This window comes from Dioscorea cayenensis, chromosome 7, assembly GCF_009730915.1.
Source record: "Dioscorea cayenensis subsp. rotundata cultivar TDr96_F1 chromosome 7, TDr96_F1_v2_PseudoChromosome.rev07_lg8_w22 25.fasta, whole genome shotgun sequence".
NCBI lineage: Eukaryota > Viridiplantae > Streptophyta > Magnoliopsida > Dioscoreales > Dioscoreaceae > Dioscorea > Dioscorea cayenensis.
Genome location: NC_052477.1, coordinates 3,554,149 through 3,571,978, shown reverse-complemented (window position 1 = coordinate 3,571,978; position 17,830 = coordinate 3,554,149). Strand labels below are relative to the sequence as shown.

Below are 17,830 nucleotides of genomic sequence, written 5' to 3'. Positions count from 1 at the left end.
ATTGTTGATGCCATCATGAAAATCAACAACAAAACAACATTCATTATTATTTTTATTATTATTAGCATTATTAAATAATCCACTTGAGTCATGTGATAGAACTTTTGTATTTGACCTTAATTATGAGAACTAAAAAGGCAGCTGGATCAAACTCTATTATTGAACCAAGAAAAATTAAAAATTGGACTACTTGCAAACTTGAAACACAAAAATATTCCAAACAAGACAGACACGCAATATTTGAATAATTTTTCCATGTGTTTTTATCAAATTAGGGTTGATAATGAGTTGGCTTTTGATCTTATTTGACTTGGTCCAAAAACTTAGTCTGAACTATATGTTTCGAAACTGTTGGCTAAGCTTCAAAATTAATTGTATAATTAAAGATTTTAATCCTATAAATTTTTTAATAATCAAAGGTTTTTTTAATACTAATAGAGAACAAGTACTCCTCGTCTAAAAGATTATTAAAAAGACAAATAGGTACAAAAGGTGTAATCAAAGAGTTTTTGGTTTAGTAGTACTAGGCCCATTTATAAAAAATGTTTTATGAACATTTTTTTCTTATTCACAGTTTGAAGTTTGAAACACACTGGATGCAGTAGTGTTAAAAAGTTTTTACTTTTAGTTGTGGGGAGTGGGTTCGCAATCTAACATTTATATTCACAGAATAAGCCCATATGAGTCGGACAATCAATTTCATATGGTGCACAAACCCTGACACATGACTTGTCTATCTTTTAATAATAATAATAATAATAATAATAATAATAATAATAATAATAATCTTCAATTTTTTTTTTTCTCATGAATATGATCAAATTAGGGTTGTTAACGGATTGAATTCAGGCTTATCAAGTCCGATCCAAATCATCCATTTTCAGACTGTCAATTGGGTTTCAGAATTAGTTGTATAATTATATTAATCATATAAAAATTATCGTAAAACTTCGAGTCTGAGTTATACTAACAAAGAGACTCAACCCTGACTTGACTTATTTATAATTTAAAATTTTAGAAAAATTAATCTAACTAAACAAAATCATGATCGCTTGTACAATAATTAAATAATAATAAATTTATTTTTTATACAGAAAAATTGAAAGTTTAACTCATTTTAAAAGCATAGTTGAATATTTACTGAGTGCGTGAGCGATGATAGTTTTGTCCATGTTGTCAAAATATAAATAAATAAATAAATAAATAAAAATATTTAGTCATTTTCAAGTAAGAAATATGATTAAAATTTATTATGACAATATTAAATTTCTCTCTTGTTTCCAACGAGCGTTTGTTAGTGGAGCAATGATTAAATGTCCTTGTATTATTCAAAGATGCTTTTCGTATTGTACTTGGCCAACCCTAAATTATTCAAAAAGATATGTTGATACAATGACATTTACACATGATTTTTGTAATCAAGCATCATATTTAACAAAAATTCATAGAAAAATACCACTATAAATTTCATTTCTAGAAATAATATCCGCTTTTCTTCGTCGGTTTTAAAATTTTTAGATTAAATTTAACTATTTAATATTAGAGCAAGTATAATGTGATGACACAATTAGTAAGGTTTTTATCATAATAATTTTTAATATTTAGTTTAGATTTTTGGTTTTGCGGAATCATAAATATCACAATTATTTTTGGGTTTCAAGATAACATATTCATGCATAGCCAAAGGGTTTGGTTCATACTCTAGTGATATTGGCTCACTTTTATATTGATAGAGATTTAAGAGTACCGAGTTCGAATTCTATTAGGCAGCAGTTATAATAATGAGTCTCTAGTTGTAAGTGCCAAACTCATGTCACCCGGGTAATGACGATATGGGCGGATTACAGTGATCAATTCACACATGTACACACATACACACTCACGATTATATTGAGCATTTGTAAAACATGATAGATGCATACATGCAGCTACAAAAGCTATCTAATAAATAAAAATTTAAATATATTTATGTTTATAACATACAAAACAAAAAATTTATCTATTTTTTAACGGATAATGCAAATATATATATATATATATGATGCTATTATATACACATACATATAGACTAAATTATTTCAGGTCCAGCAAACTCATACTTCATCCATCTAAAGTTCAATTTCTTTATTAAATGGTTAAGTCACGCTCAACAACTCACACAAAAATCATTAACAATATAAGAATCTTGATATTTCATACACCAACACAAGTTGTTAGTCACTTTGAAAATAAATTAAAATTAAACATGCTTGAATATTCTGTTTTATTTTGATATATATATATATATATATATATATATATATATATATATATATATATATATATATATATATATATATATATATATATATATAATCACGATAACACATTAATAGTTTTTCCAATGAAAAATTAATTTATAACACCACTAGTAAATTACTAGGTAAAAATGAGGACTGATTATTCAAATTTTTCTTTTTAAGAAAAACTATTCAATAATATCTAAATACCAAAAAAATTGGTTTGAATTAGTAATGAATATCCGATCAAATAAGGATAAACTCTTTCTTGGGTTATTTTAAAGGTGATGTTTTCTTGAAGTTTTCTTTGATGTTGATGAGCTTTCCTTGTTGTATAAAATGATACTCCTCTTTATTTTGTTTTCTTTTATTTAATAAAATGATTCATTTTCACAAAAGAATAGAATACGTCAAAAGAATAAAATAAAACAAAACAAAATATTCTTTGAATCTGGGTAAGTGATAATTTTAATTTTTTTTTTTAAATATACCTCTAAAAACTATTGACTTAGATGCACATATGAGCAAAATATCATAAATGTTGATGTATGATTCAATAGTAAAATAAATTTGTAAAGTTAATTATATAAAGCCATTTAATAGGAATAATAATATTTCATCTTTACAACCTAAACTGGATGTGAATCATGTGATCATAAAAACAAAAATTTAATATATATGTATATATATTTAATTTATTTATTTTCCATTCTCTGGGTTGTTTTATGAAAAAAAAAATAATATCAAAAGGGTAATCTTTAAAGGGAAAATACTTAAATTATTTATTTTATTTAGAAATTTTAAAAAAAAGTTGCCAAGTTGCTACCGGCTGATGTGACACAAAATTTCATTTGTCTCATGACTCTCATCAATGATACTAGGAAATCCACTTGAAAATATCAATAAATATATTAAATAAAGAAAATAATTAAATTATTTTTCATAATTACAAATAAAAGTTATATATATATATATATAGAGAGAGAGAGAGAGAGAGAGAGGCCAGAGTTTCAAATGTTCTATTATGATAAATAATGGACTCAGTTAAATATGACCAGAAAATGATTAATTAACATAAAAAAGTCTATAAATATTTTCAAATCTTTTATACAAAATATTACATATTAGTAAATATAAATAAAATGATATTTTCGTCCAATCAAATCATAACTAGAGATTTCGGTGGATCCCTGCTATAAGAGAGGGAGAAATAATCAATGCTAAGGTATTTGCATTCACTCCCGAATAAAAATATTATTATTAATTATTACAAAATTATTATAAAGCGTATTTTAGCTCATAAAATTATAAAACCCTTCCCAACTGCTCAATTTGAGGGTTGAGAAATGAGATATTTTCAACATCCCATTTACCTCCAAAACCCTTACCTCCTCTCCCCAACCTTTCTCCTCAAAGCAAGGTTGAGAGAACCCTTTACTTTCAAAAACCCTTCAAAACACCCCTCAGGCCTTCTCCCCAAATAAAGCCTTAGATTTAAATTCAACGATTGATATGAGGAGCTCAGAAAATTATGATCTAGAGAGTACATTGAAAAATTAGCCCTCATATTAGATATATATATATATATATATATATATATATATATATATATATATTAGCACTTATTTTTATCAATATTTTATCAATGAATCCCTACATTATTAATTCCTATTACAATTAGCTCTCCGTTTCTTTAGAATTAAATAATTTTTTTAAAATTATTACAATAGCAAACTATTCGCTGCAATCACTGTTACGAGAGATTCTTTAACCTCTCACTCAGGTAAGGGAAAGAGGTACCTCAGGTGGTTAAATAACTAAAAATTTTTAAAATATAGCAATTTAAAAATTCAAGTTTTAAAAATTCAACAATGACCTATATGTTAGGGAAAATATATGGTTTTATAAACAATAAAAATAAATATTATATTAAAAAAACAGGTCTTAAAATCCCCTGGGATTTTTAAAAAAATAAGTCTTAAAACAATTTATAGATATATGTAGACGTTGATATAAAAATAAAAAAGAACGTGAAATAAGTTTCGAGAAAGCGACGAAAGTCGATTTAAATTTCGTAAAAGTAAGATAGAATCGAGATTCGATCAGATTTTAAGGAACAAGATATTAGATATTGATCTAATCCAGCCCGCATGAATTATATAGTAGATGCGTTTGTAAGTTTTAAATCTATGTACGTACAAAAAAACACGTGCTCATATTTATAAATAAATATAAAAAAATAATTTTATTTATTAGACGCCAAGTTGCTACCAGCTGATGTGACACAAAAATTTCATTTTGTCCTCATCAATGATACTAGAAATCCACTTTGAAAAATATCAATAAATATATTAAATAAAGAAAACAATTAAATTATTTTTCATAATTACAAATAAAAGATATATATATATATATAGGCAAGAGTTTCAAATGTTCTATTATGATAAATAATGGATTAATAAATAAATTTTATTTATTAATCTCAGTTAAATATGGGCAAAAAATGATTAATTAACATAAAAAAGTTTATAAATATTTTCAAATCTTTTATACAAAATCTTACATATTAGTAAATATAAATAAAATGCTATTTTCGTCCAATAAAATCATAACTAGAGATTCCGGTGGATCTCGGCAATAAGGGGAGAAAAAGCTCAATGCTAAGGTTTTTTTTTACTATTATTATTTGCATTCACTCCTAAACTAAAAAAAGAATATTATTAGTTATTACGAAATTATTAAAAAAGATATTTTGGTCTAGAAAATTATAAACCCTTTCCAACCGTCTAATTTGGAGGGTTGAGAAATGAGATATTTTTAACATCCCATTTACCTCCAAAACCCTTACCTCCTCTCCCAACCCTTCTCCCCAAGCAAGGGTTGAGAGAACCCTTACTTCCAAAACCCTTCAAAACACCCCTCAGCCCTTCTCCTCAAATAAAGCCTTATATTTAAATTCAACGGTTGATATGAGGAGCTCTGTAAAATTATGATCTAGAAAGGTATATTGAAAATAGGGATGTAAGTGGGGCGGGAAATCCCCATTCCCACGGGCCACCGCCTGACGGGGCGGGATTCCCCGAAAACTTCCCTACGGCTGCCACTCGGCGGGACCGGGAGGGGGAAAAATTCCTCCCGCCTAGGCGCTGGGCGAGGGCGTGGAATGGTCTCCCGCCCCCATGCCCATGGGGATTCCCCGAAAAAATATATTATATATTTTTTATTATATTTATTAAAGATTATTTCAACATTAATATAATATTATATATATATATATAATCAATAAATATTTATTTGTTAATATTTTTAGTTATTAATAAGTTTTAGTATATATAACTTTCATATTTAATAGAAACTTAATTTAAAATAACTAAGTCTAAATATAATTGTAACAATAAATTTGAAATAACGTTATATATTATTTATTTAGTGGTGGAATTGGATTCTCAATATAAAATGATTTGGAGAAAAGAAGAAACAAATCGATGGAAGCCTCGAAATTATTGTGCTAGTTTTGCATTATGAATTTTATTTAATGGATTTGTAATTTTAATTTAATTTTAAAATTTATGCTATTTGTATTACTTAATTTGTACCTTTAATGTTGTTGTTTTCATCAAACATTATATTATGACTGATAGGAGAAATATTTTTGTGTGAATTTTTTTATTTTATATATGATGCTGTATGTTAGAAAAAAAATTTTGGTTGAGAATTTTTATTTTATTTCATCATACATTATATTTTTTATTTTCAATCAGATATAAGAGTCTTTAAGCGTATGTAGTAACATAAACGCATTAGAAATATTATAGCTTATTTACTTTGAAAAATTTTATATCGATGATTTTGGGTGAGGAAGGGGGTTCCCAAGGAATTTTAAGCAGAGAATCCCATTCCCCGCCCCACTTTCATTCCTAGTTGAAAACTGTCCCTCATATTATTTTTTTTCCTTTCTTTAGAATTAAATAATTTTTTTTAAATTATTACAATAAGCAAACCATTCGCTTCAATCTCTGTTACGAGTGATTCTATAACCTCTCACTAAGTAAGGGAAAGAATTACCCAAGTGGTTAAAATAAATAATTTTTTTTTAAATATAGCAATTTAAAAAAATTCAAGTTTTTGAAAAAAATTCAACAATGATCTATATAGTTAGGGAAAAATATTTGATTTTTATTCATAATAAAAATAAAAATATTATATTAAAAACAAGTCTTAAAATCCTCTGGGAATTTTTTTTAAAAAAACAAATCTTAAAATAATTTATAGATATATGTAGATGTTGATAAAAAAATAATAATAATAAAAACGTGAGATAAGCTGGAAATGAGGACGAGTCAGATTTGAATTTAGTAAAAGTGAGATAGAATCGGAGATTCAGACTAGATTTTAAAGAGCAATATATTGGATGTTGATCTAATAGTCTCACGGACTTACGTAGAATTATGTTTGTAAATTTTAAATCTATGTACGTATAAAAAAAAACGAGTGCTGATATTTATAAATAAATATAAAACTAATTTTATTTATTAGACGCCTAGCTTGGAACAAACGAGATTATTTTCGACGAGGCGCTGACGTGGATGGGACCCACAACTGAATGAATCCATGAGTAGGCTGAGCTGGCCATGACACGTGGGACCCAACAGCTAACCAAAAGGCCACTACGAGACCTGCTATATAAACACTAATTCCATGCTCTCCTCTCTCTGCCGAGTGCCAACACAGCGAGGAAGACGAAGGCGAGGAGAGAAGTTGTAGATCATTCAAAGTGGATCGAGGTTTCAATCTCCTTCCCTTCTTCTCCTTGTTGTTGTTCTTGTTCTTATTTCTCTGGGGATTGAGATTTGTTAGGGTTTTTGAGGGGGAGAAATGGCTGTTGGGGGAGATCTGGAAAGGGGGATCAATGGGGAGGGAATTGAGGAGGCTTTGGTGAAGAAGGAGGTAGGTTTTTGTGAAGAGAATGATGGGAAGAGCTGTGGATCTATTGGTATGGTCTTGTTAAGCACTGCTGTCTCCGTTTGTGGATCCTTTGAATTTGGGACTTGTGTAAGCTTTCTCTCTCTCTCTCTCTCTGTGATCTCTCTCTTTGTCTTTGCCTTTGTGTTTTGATTTTGAAATGTTGATTTGAGTTTTGTCAAAACAAAAAGAAAAAAAATGTTGATTTGAGTGATTGATGGTTGAAAAATATGAGTGAAATTTTGAGATGACGTTTGAAATTTTTTTTAGCTGACTTTGGATCTCTGTTTCTTTTTTTCTTTTATATGTTGTTGATTTATGGTAAATTTTTTGTTTGGTTTCATATTGTTCATTCAGTGATTATTTTTTTAAAAAAAATGGAATTTTGAGATGATTTTTTCAAAATTTTGCTATTCATGATCACTAGAGTTTAAATCTCTGTCTGTGTTTTCTTTGAAATATTTTTTTTTTATTTGAGAAAACTGAGGTTGATCTCTCTCTGTTCTACTTTGTACTGTAATTTTAGGGCGGTTTTCTTGATAATTCCACTTGTTTTATTTTTGTTTCTATAAATATTTCATTAATCTCCAAATATATATATTTGAAGGAATATATTCACAAAAATATTTATATTAATTAAAAAATAATAATATATTCACATATTATAAAGTTCTTTCATTTTTCCTTGTTAAGTATGTTTTTTTTTTAGAAATTTATTTTACTGAATTTAAAAAATTATTTTCAAAAATTACATATTTTCATGGAAAGTGTAGTTTTGTCTCTTAAGGAATTTGAATGATTTAATCAGAGTTTCCTTCTTCGGATGAAACTTGTGATTTTATAGTGATGCGATTTGGCACTAAGAAAGCAATCTGATTTTGATATAAATTTTGGATTTCACATGATTACTTACACCTTATGATCTCTCTTGGTATTTTGTCTTTATAATCATAATTAATGGAATTTAATATTTGGAAAAAATAATAATCAATATAATTGTACATTGTTTGCGTGCCATTTTGGTTTGATTTGACATTTAAACGTTAACTGAATGATGAGGTTTGATGTTAAAAAAAAACCAAGCAAACAAAGAAAAGGAAAGTTTTGATAGAAATTTTTAAATTTTTGTTAATTCCCATTTGTGCTATATTTTAATTTAATAATAATTGAGTAATTGGACCTTGATATTTCCAAAAGGGAGAAGAAAAGAAATCCTACTGGCCATTCAAGATAACTGCACAACTCTTGGGCTGAACCTTTATAATTTTAATCTAGCAATGGGAATACATATTTGAAGAAAATGATCTGATTTTGATGAAACTTCAGAAATATTCAAGACCTGAACTGCACTGCAGCTCTCTTTGTCTTTGTACTGTTGAGTGAAAAATCAAGGGTATAAGAAGACAATATTTGTTTTCAAGATTAACAACAAATGTTTTGCAGGTTGGCTATTCTGCACCAACTCAATCTGGAATTAGGAATGATGTTGGCCTCTCATTATCTGAGGTAATAATGGCACCTATTTCTTCTCCATAGACTCCATTTTATCAGGAAATATAACTTCCTTTTTTATTTTCCTTCTAGATATTTTCCATTTGCAGTGTGCTAATAGAGTCATTAAGTCAAAATTTGTATGATTTCCCTGTTCGTTAATCAGACAAAGAAGGCAAGTTGTGCTAGGTGGCCAAATGACTTTTTGTACCTCATTGATCGGACAACTGTAAAAAGCATTAAGCACAACAGACAAATATGGAATCTCTTGGTAAAATTAGAAATATTGATGCATCTCTTGGTAAAATTACAGGATTTTTTGTTAGATTACAGATGCAATTTCATCTTAGTTGCCATTCAATCGCAAGTTCTTTTTTCCCTTTTATGATAAAGGTTGCTGCAACATGATAGAAATCTAATCTATAAAAACACTTCCAACCCTCAAGAAACTTGGTTATATGCTGCAAACACATGAGGAAAAAAAAATACATCAATGTCAAGTTGCCTTTTCTTCTTAGGTGAAAGGTCACATGAGTGGGGGCAGCTTTTGTCTTCTGTTGTGTCAGAACTCAGAACAGACAACATGATTAACTAAAAATTGACCATAGAAAGACAGAAATGATAAAAATAATCTGGAAATTTTTGAGCTGTTTACCATTTTTAGATTAGGGGAATCTAGGTAAAAGTAATTGGTGACAGTTAAGTGAAAAATATATGTTTCAATGTTTCATATCTCAATTTTTTTTTTCCTTTTTTGCTCGAGGAAAAAAAAAAAAGAAGGAAATCATCACTGATGTCCAAATAAAAATTAAGCTTAAGGCTATACTGTTGGACTTGGAAATTATTCTACTCACAAACTTCTAAGTATGAGTTTTCCTTGGCAATCTTGCAGTTTGCGGTTTTTGGTTCTATAGTTACAATTGGAGCAATGTTAGGTGCTGTCACAAGTGGGCGAATTGCGGATTTCTTTGGTCGTAAAGGAGTAAGAATCAGACCACAAAAAATTCCTATTAAAAAAAACAACCTTTACGCATGACTTCTAACCTGCCTTGTTCCATGGAAGCAGGCAATGAGAATATCATCTTTCATTTGCTTGATAGGATGGCTAGCAATCTACTTTGCGGAGGTTCATCATCTGAACTTACTATTTTTTTGCTCAAGTTATTCATTTATTTATTAAAGCTAGTAAATTTTCTTAAACCGTTTGATTTTTCTTTCTGTCTAAAAGGGTGCCCTGCTGCTAGACATTGGAAGAATTTCCACAGGATATGGAATTGGAATTCTCTCATATGTGGTATGCTTTCTAATGCAGAGGCTTATAAAAAAATTTGATCCCCCATAACTAAATTGAAAATTCACCTCATATGGGAAGTTCAAGAATAATGAAATGGTTTTGTTCTATAGGTACCAATCTTCATAGCTGAAATTGCACCAAAGAATTTACGTGGTGGACTTACAACCCTGAACCAGGTGAATAAGTCTAGTATCTTAAGCAAAGGAACTTTCTGAGAAGATTATAATACATGTCTGTTTTTGATCATCTGCAAGTTCACCTTTTGTACTTGTGCTGCAGTTATTTATCTGTGCTGGAAGTTCAACAGCATTCATAGTTGGTACATTTGTAACATGGAGAACATTAACACTAGTTGGTAATATCTATTTCCTTCCAATGTTATTACAAAATATATAACATCAACTTCTGCTTAGTGGGATTGTTTGTAATGCAGGAATCATTCCTTGTGCTATTTTACTTGTTGGTCTTTTCTTCATCCCAGAGTCACCGAGATGGCTTGTAAGATGAATTGTTTACAAAGTTTGATGTATTTAGATTCTAAAATGTTTGATTGCTGAAAAATTGATAAAATATCTCAGGCAAAAGTGGGGAAACGAAAGGACTCTTATGCCGCATTGCAAATCCTTCGTGGAAAAGACACAGATATCTCTGCTGAAGCTGCAGAAATTCAAGTGATTATTTATTTCTCTAAGCCACTGTTATATTCAATAATTGACAGATAGAATGTCAAAGGTTGATCGGAGGGACTGACTTTGTTATACAGGAATACATTGAAACTCTCCAAACTCTTCCCAAGACTAGTATATGGGACTTATTTGGAAGGCGATACATCCATCCAGTCATTGTAAGCAAACTTACATTACAAACTTACTAATGCCTGTCATATTTAGAATTCTTTAGAGTAATTGTGAATAATTATCAGATTGGAGTTGGCCTTATGGTGTTTCAACAATTTGGAGGGATCAACGGGATCGGATTCTATGCAAGTGAAACCTTTGTTTCTGCAGGTACAATAAACTGAAACTTGTTTCTCTAAACAAGCCCTTAACTTTTCTACCTTTACGCAAACTTCTTGTTCATGCTTCATGAACAGGATTTTCTTCTGGAAGCCTTGGTACTATTTTGATGGGTTCTATTCAGGTCTTAGTTCTTTCAGTGTGACTGTGTTCCATAACTTTTTCTATGGCAACATTTTACGAATGTATGTTGTTCCCTTGTAGGTTCCGATCACAATAATCGGCGCAATCTTAATGGATAAGAGTGGCAGAAGACCACTTCTAATGGTAGGAGAAATCAAGGACATTGCTTTTGTTCTAAAATGTAAGCAAAAACAACTGAAAGCGGGTTTAATTACATTTTCAGGTTTCTGCAACTGGAACATTCATAGGCTGCTTTATGGCTGCGACATCATTCTATTTGAAGGTAGGACTTATCTTTTCAGATTTCATGCATCTCTGTTTGCAGCCTCAATTAAATAACATAACATTAAGTTACAACATATTTCTAACAGGGAAATGGACTATATGCCGAGTGGGTACCAATGTTTGCTCTTTGCGGCATTCTGGTGAGAATCAAAACAAAACAAATACCAAAAAAAAAAGCTTGTTTGAAACAAAAATATAATTTCGTGACATTCTAAATAACAGGTATATATGGGCTCATTCTCGATCGGAATGGGAGCTGTCCCTTGGGTTATAATGTCAGAGGTCAGCTTCAATACTTCAATTATATCTGAAATACCGAACAAAAATTTTAAATGTAAAACAATGGAACAATCAAAGTTTAATTTAATGTCAAAATTGAATTGCTTGCAGATATTCCCAATCAATGTGAAAGGAATTGGTGGCAGTCTAGTGACTCTTGTCAACTGGTTTGGTTCATGGGCAATTTCCTACACTTTCAATTTCCTCATGGATTGGAGCTCAGCAGGTAAATAACCCAGATCCTAATAGCCTATATTTAGTTTTTCTGTTTGATTGAACTTTAGATAACATGTGTTTGGTTTGCATCTAACATACGATATATATTCGATATAGGTACATTTTTTATCTTTTCTGGAGTCTGTGCAGTAACAGTTTTGTTCGTCGCAAGAGTAGTGCCAGAAACTAAAGGCCGAACATTGGAAGAGATTCAAGCATCAATGAGTTCTCAAATATGAAAACTAACAAGGAATATCATTGTAAGTGTGTATCATCATCATCATCATCATCATCATCATCATCTATCGTAGCTGCATTTTCAGTAGTACCACGTCAAATTTGTTCAAGAAAGTAATGTTTCATTGTAGCTCAGAGCATTGGTTTCAAGTAAATAAATTTGCAATTTAGGCAGGTGCTTTTTCATTTATTATTATTATTATCTTTTGTTTTTTGGTGTATGTACGAACCACAATTATAATTCAAACCCGTCGACCTTTGAGTATGGTGTAAAATGAAATGCCAATTACCCTTTTCCAAGGTGGTTGGTTAGAAAATCTTTGATAAACATTAATCAGAGGTATTTTTTAAAAAAAATAATATTATTGAATTAAATAATTATTAAAATAACACTCTTTCTTAAAATATTTATTAAAATAATTTCATGCAGATTATCGGACATTATAGTAGTTATTTAATTTAATAATATCATTCTTAAAAAAATGGCCATATTAATGATTTATTCATAACATCAAGTTATGTTCCCAAACAATAAATTTTATTGAAACAGTCAATATTATTCTAATTATAATTATAACTATAACTATAATTCATAAGGACAAGTTATGTTCCAAAACAATTATTATAACAATAATTTTAAAAAAAATGGCCCTTACACATCTACAGTAAATTCTCTCCAATTCTCTCAAAGAGTTTGATGGCCATAAATACATGAGTAGATGATAATTCTGATCTAAGGTAAAAAAAAACTATATATGTTTAGATTCCTCTCACACCTAAAAGATTAGTGAGTAAACGAATTAGGTTCAAGTCCATCATTTTTTTTTTCATATTATTTAAATTGAGTTGTTACATGTTCTTATTAATTATTGGAAAATTGTGTTAAATTTTCTTAATTTTTTTTAAAAATATTTTTTTTAGAAGACAAAATTCTTTTTTTTAACCAGTGAGATAACAAAGTTTAGAGTGTTTGTTGGGTAGAATATAAAATTCTTTGTATTGGAATTACAAAATTCTTTAAAGTAGTTGTTTGATTAGGTGAATTTGAAAATACCCTTTAATAATATTAGACTTAATAACAGAAGAATTATATAATAATATAATATCATCAAGATATACATTAATCCATCTAGGTTTAATAATGCTAGGAGTAATAGGCTTATACAGTAAAGGGAGACCGTTGGGATGCCTTTCAACTTACTTGGGTGTGGCTCATCCAAGTGAAATAAAGGTTATGAGGGCAGAAGCTCTAAGATTAGAGCGTAGAGAGAGAGAGAGAGAGAGAGAGAGATGATGGAACTTGATGGATTTCACAATGGGAATAACCCCTATGAAAAGCCAGGATCTTCTTCTTGATTGGAAATTATTCGGGAACAACATAAATTTAGCGAAAGCGTACCCGCACTTGAATCCATTGATGATGATAATTGGGTCTTATGGTTCTTCTAACTAATCACACGCAGAGGATAGATGGGAACCTTAGATTAGAAAAAAAACCTAATTTTCAATCTCAGATCGTTGCTTGCTCAGTTAGGAACATACCCTATTTATAAAAAATCTTTATGGGGCTAATTACAAGTCTGCCCATCATAGACTTGACGATTTTGCCCCAGGAATTCTCCACACCATATTATTATTATTATGTAAATCCACACATCTAGTTAGACAATTAGGACCATATCCAAACTTTAATTAGATCACCACAATTAGGCTATGTCTACACAACTTGTGCACATATATCCTTTTATCCCTATATTATGTGTGGTCAACATCCCAACAAGGGATGCATAAACAAGAACAAGAGAGAGATATATTTAGAAAAGAAGGGATTTCTTTATTTCATAAGCTTTAGGGGAGAGGCATGTGGCATGAGATAGGAATGCCCTCTCCTTAAAAACTAAGGGGCCTTATATAGGCGTCACAAACTTAACCCTTAAGTAACTAAACCCAAGGTTAACTAACTTAACCATGGTTACAATAGTTGACAAGACACTTACCAACCCACTCATAAAACCACGGGCAAGCCCAAGGTTTTACAACAGTAAATTACTGTTGCTACAGTCACAAAAAATATACCACTTCTAAGACCTTTGAAAACAAAACACATTTTTTGGTTTTTCTTGAATAATCTCCAAAACGATATTCTCTTGCCCATGCGTAGATCTTCTTCATGTGAAGCTCGGTAGTTGGCATTTGGGAAATAAGATTCCATGAGATATCAAAAGACAAATGAAGCTTTGGCGAGCATGTGCAATCTCCACTGACTGGAAAAGAACTTGCCCCACAATTGCTGACAACCAGAGATGCCAAATGGTGCTGGAAACAAAAGTCTTGAAGGTATATGTTGATCAATACAAGTTCCCCATGTACTGCCCTTTCCCAAATCTTATTTCCCAAATGCCAGGTACTGAGCTTCACTTGAAAAAGATCTATGCATGGATAAGAGAATATCATTTTGGAGATTAAAACTAGAAACGATCTTATCCAACCTAGATTATGTAAAAAATAGTATAAAAGAAAAAGAAAATCATAAAAATGAAATAGATAAATTATGTAATCAAGTAAAAAATATCCAACTAAAACAAATCAAAAAATTTGGAAACCGGTAACACCTTTTTAAAATACGGACTAAAGAAAAAAATTATTAAAAACCACACGAATATAGATTAAAAATTTCTAAGAAATGAAAACACTTACTTGAAACAACATAATATTATAAAATTGAACTAATAAAATTAAGATATTTTTCTTTAGAACAATTAAACCAACATAACCTAAAAGATAAAAATAATATATCAAAAATATCTATGGCTTAATGAAGTAGAAGAATATTTAATAGAAAAATTAAGAATCATAAAAATGGATTAAAAGAAGAAAAAGAATTATTAAAAAATTGGAAATTAAAATTATCACAAGAATTTGAGAAAATAGAAACAAAATATGTCTAAAGAAAATCTAGAAAATTCATAACATAAAACTATAGTAAAAAACATAGATAATATCAAAGGATTTTCTTTCTTAAACCATCTAAGATATACTAATCAAATCAATAAACATCATAAAAGACAAGAAGTAACTAATACAATTGAAGAACAACAAGATAAAGCAAGAAATATGAATATTAAATTAATCCCTGGAGAAGAATTATATAAATTTGGAATATTTGAATTAAAAACAAAAATATATGAACATTATGATGAAATAGAAATGTGTTGCACAAGTGATGACAAACAAATAATATTAGATTTAATAACATAAGAATTACATAATTAAATAATATCATCAGGTATACATTAATCCATCTAGGTTTAATAATGCTAGGAGTAATAGGCCTCAACATATACCTTCAAGACTTTTGTTTCCAAAACCAATGAGGTAGGAATGCCCTCTCCTTACAAAATAAGGGGCCTTATATAGGCTCCACAAATTTAATCCTTAAGTAAATAAACCCAAGGTTAACTAACTTAACCATGATTACAATAGTTGACAAGGCACTTGCCAACCCACTCATAAAACCATGGGGAAGCCCAAGATTTTACAACAATAAAATTATTGTTGCTATAGTCACAAACCTATTAATCATATACCTTCAAGACTTTTGTTTTCATCACCATTTGGCATCTCTGGTTGTCAGCAATTGTGGGCAAGTTCTTTTCCAGTTAGTGGAGATTGCACATACTCGTCAAAGCTTCATTTGTTTTTTGATATCTCCAGGAATGATTATGTCTTTCCAGTCTGATAGGAGTTATCCTTTTCTTATTCAGGCTTGTGATGGCGAAGAAGAGTTATCTTGATATGAAGCCTATCCCTCCTTGTTATAATGAAGGTTACCCCGATGAAGTAAGGCCTCCTTGTTATAATGAAGGCTACCCCGATGAAGTAAGGCTTCATATCAAGATAACTCTTCTTCGCCATCATAAGCCTGAACAAGAAAGGATAACTCCTATTAGACTAAAAGACATAATCATTCTAAGAGATATCAAAAGACAAATGAAGCTTTTGCAAGCATGTGCAATCTTCATTGGCTGGAAGAGAACTTGCCCCACAATTGCTAACAACCAGAGATGCCAAATGGTGTTGGAAACAAAAGTCTTGAATGTATATGTTGATCAGTACATGTTTCCTATGTACTGTCCTTTTCTCAAATCTTATTTCCCAAATGTCAGCTATTGAGCTTCACATGAAGAAGAGACTGTAGCAACAATAATTTTACTGTTGTAAAACCTTCGATTTTCCCATGGCTTTATGAGTAGGTTGGTAAGTGTCTTGTCAACTATTTTAACCATGGTTAAATTAGTTAACCTTGGGTTTAGTTACTTAAGGGTTAAGTTTGTGGAGCCTATATAAGGCCCCTTAGTTTGTAAGATGTGAGTATCCCTAGATCATTCACCACACCTATCTCCATCCTCATCACTTGTATCCTTATCCCTTGTTCCAATGAAATAAAGTAATCCATTCCTTTGTGAATATATTTCTCTCCCTTGTTTATGCATATATCTCTCTACTCTCTAATCTTAGAGCTTCCGCCCTCATAACCTTTACTTTTCTTGGACGAGCCACACCCAAGTAAGTTGAAAGACATCCACAATGGTCTCCTCCCCCGTGAGACTCTAGTAGTATCAGAGCTACGGTTTTTTTCTTCTCAACAACGACTACAAGGTAATATTTATCATGCAAGGGTAAACCCTTAACGGGGTCCCCAACATGTAGATAGTAAGTTTTATCTTGGTATTATAACTTTTATTGATCTATGAATTTTTATAAAAAACCAAAAAATGTGTTTTGTTTTCAAAGATCTTAGAAGTGGGCTAAAAAGCACACCTAATGGTCTTCGTTTAATTAGAGGTGGCTTGCAATATAACAGTAATCTTGCCTCAGTTTTGACTTCCTTATTTAAACCACATATTGAAAGAACATTTTCTAATTGAGTAATCACCCAAATGAAATGCCCAAGATTTGAAAAGTGGAGACTCTACAAGGATCGCCTCAGTACAAATGTGGAAAGGGTAAATAGATCCTAAGACGGTAAGCTGAAAGAATCTGCCAAGGTATGTTCATGATGAAAAGTTTAGAAGATTTCTTTGAATAAATTTTAAAGAAGGAAAATTAAAATTTTTATTTTTGAAAAAGAAAAGTTGAACTTAAATTAAATCTTTTATATGAAAAGAGTTAATGTAACTGGTATAAGGAGTAAGACAAACTAAACATCACCAAACAGTACCCGCCAAAGGACAGGAGGTCCGTTAAGAGAAAAACAAGTGTGGAGGTAAGTCTTAACTCTGAAAATTGGAAAGAGTATACTCTCACATATTAAGGAATACTCATGATGCTTGGTCACTAAGACATCTTGACTGTTCTTATATCAAGATAAGTGAAACTTTAGAACTTAAAAAATCCATAAAAATTAAAAAAACCAACAAAACCAAACAAAAATAGAATTTTTTACTTTCAATAAATATGGATCAAGTAAAGTTATTTGCTAAGGTTAATCTTCTATCATATTACATGTTGTGGACCTTGTTGTGTCATAAGTATTTCCTTACTTTTTCTTATTTGTTTAAATTTTATTTTATTGCAAAAGTAGTAGTTACATTTAATTTCTGCAAAGTAGAAGTACTAAGTAAATTTTATTTCAACGGCCAAAAATA

The 17,830-nt window shown here is 30.0% G+C and overlaps 1 protein-coding gene across 2 annotated transcripts; it reads left to right on the top strand.

Moving 5' to 3' along the window:
* The first annotated feature begins 7,007 nt into the window (after positions 1-7,007).
* LOC120264429 (sugar transporter ERD6-like 16) lies at positions 7,008-12,372 on the top strand. Of its 2 annotated transcripts, XM_039272242.1 has the most exons (19): positions 7,008-7,063; positions 7,137-7,331; positions 8,685-8,747; positions 9,625-9,714; positions 9,799-9,858; positions 9,961-10,026; positions 10,137-10,202; positions 10,306-10,381; positions 10,460-10,524; positions 10,605-10,697; positions 10,790-10,870; positions 10,949-11,033; positions 11,120-11,166; positions 11,247-11,309; positions 11,389-11,448; positions 11,537-11,590; positions 11,673-11,732; positions 11,841-11,955; positions 12,063-12,372. In XM_039272242.1, the coding sequence occupies exons 2-19, from the start codon at positions 7,155-7,157 to the stop codon at positions 12,182-12,184; spliced, it is 1,443 nt and encodes a 480-aa protein (XP_039128176.1). In that variant the 5' UTR covers positions 7,008-7,063; positions 7,137-7,154; the 3' UTR covers positions 12,185-12,372. The 2 variants fall into 2 exon arrangements, with proteins under 2 accessions (XP_039128176.1, XP_039128175.1); XM_039272241.1 differs by having other exon boundaries at positions 11,673-11,955.
* The last annotated feature ends 5,458 nt before the right edge of the window (positions 12,373-17,830 follow it).

Bases quoted from the DNA above. Each gene is read 5' to 3' on its own strand.
- LOC120264429 (XM_039272241.1), top strand. From the start codon at position 7,155: ATGGCTGTTGGGGGAGATCTGGAAAGGGGGATCAATGGGGAGGGAATT. The intron at 11,167-11,246 runs GTCTTAGTTCTT...GTTCCCTTGTAG, and splicing joins TTTTGATGGGTTCTATTCAG to GTTCCGATCACAATAATCGG. The intron at 11,449-11,536 runs GTAGGACTTATC...TATTTCTAACAG, and splicing joins CGACATCATTCTATTTGAAG to GGAAATGGACTATATGCCGA.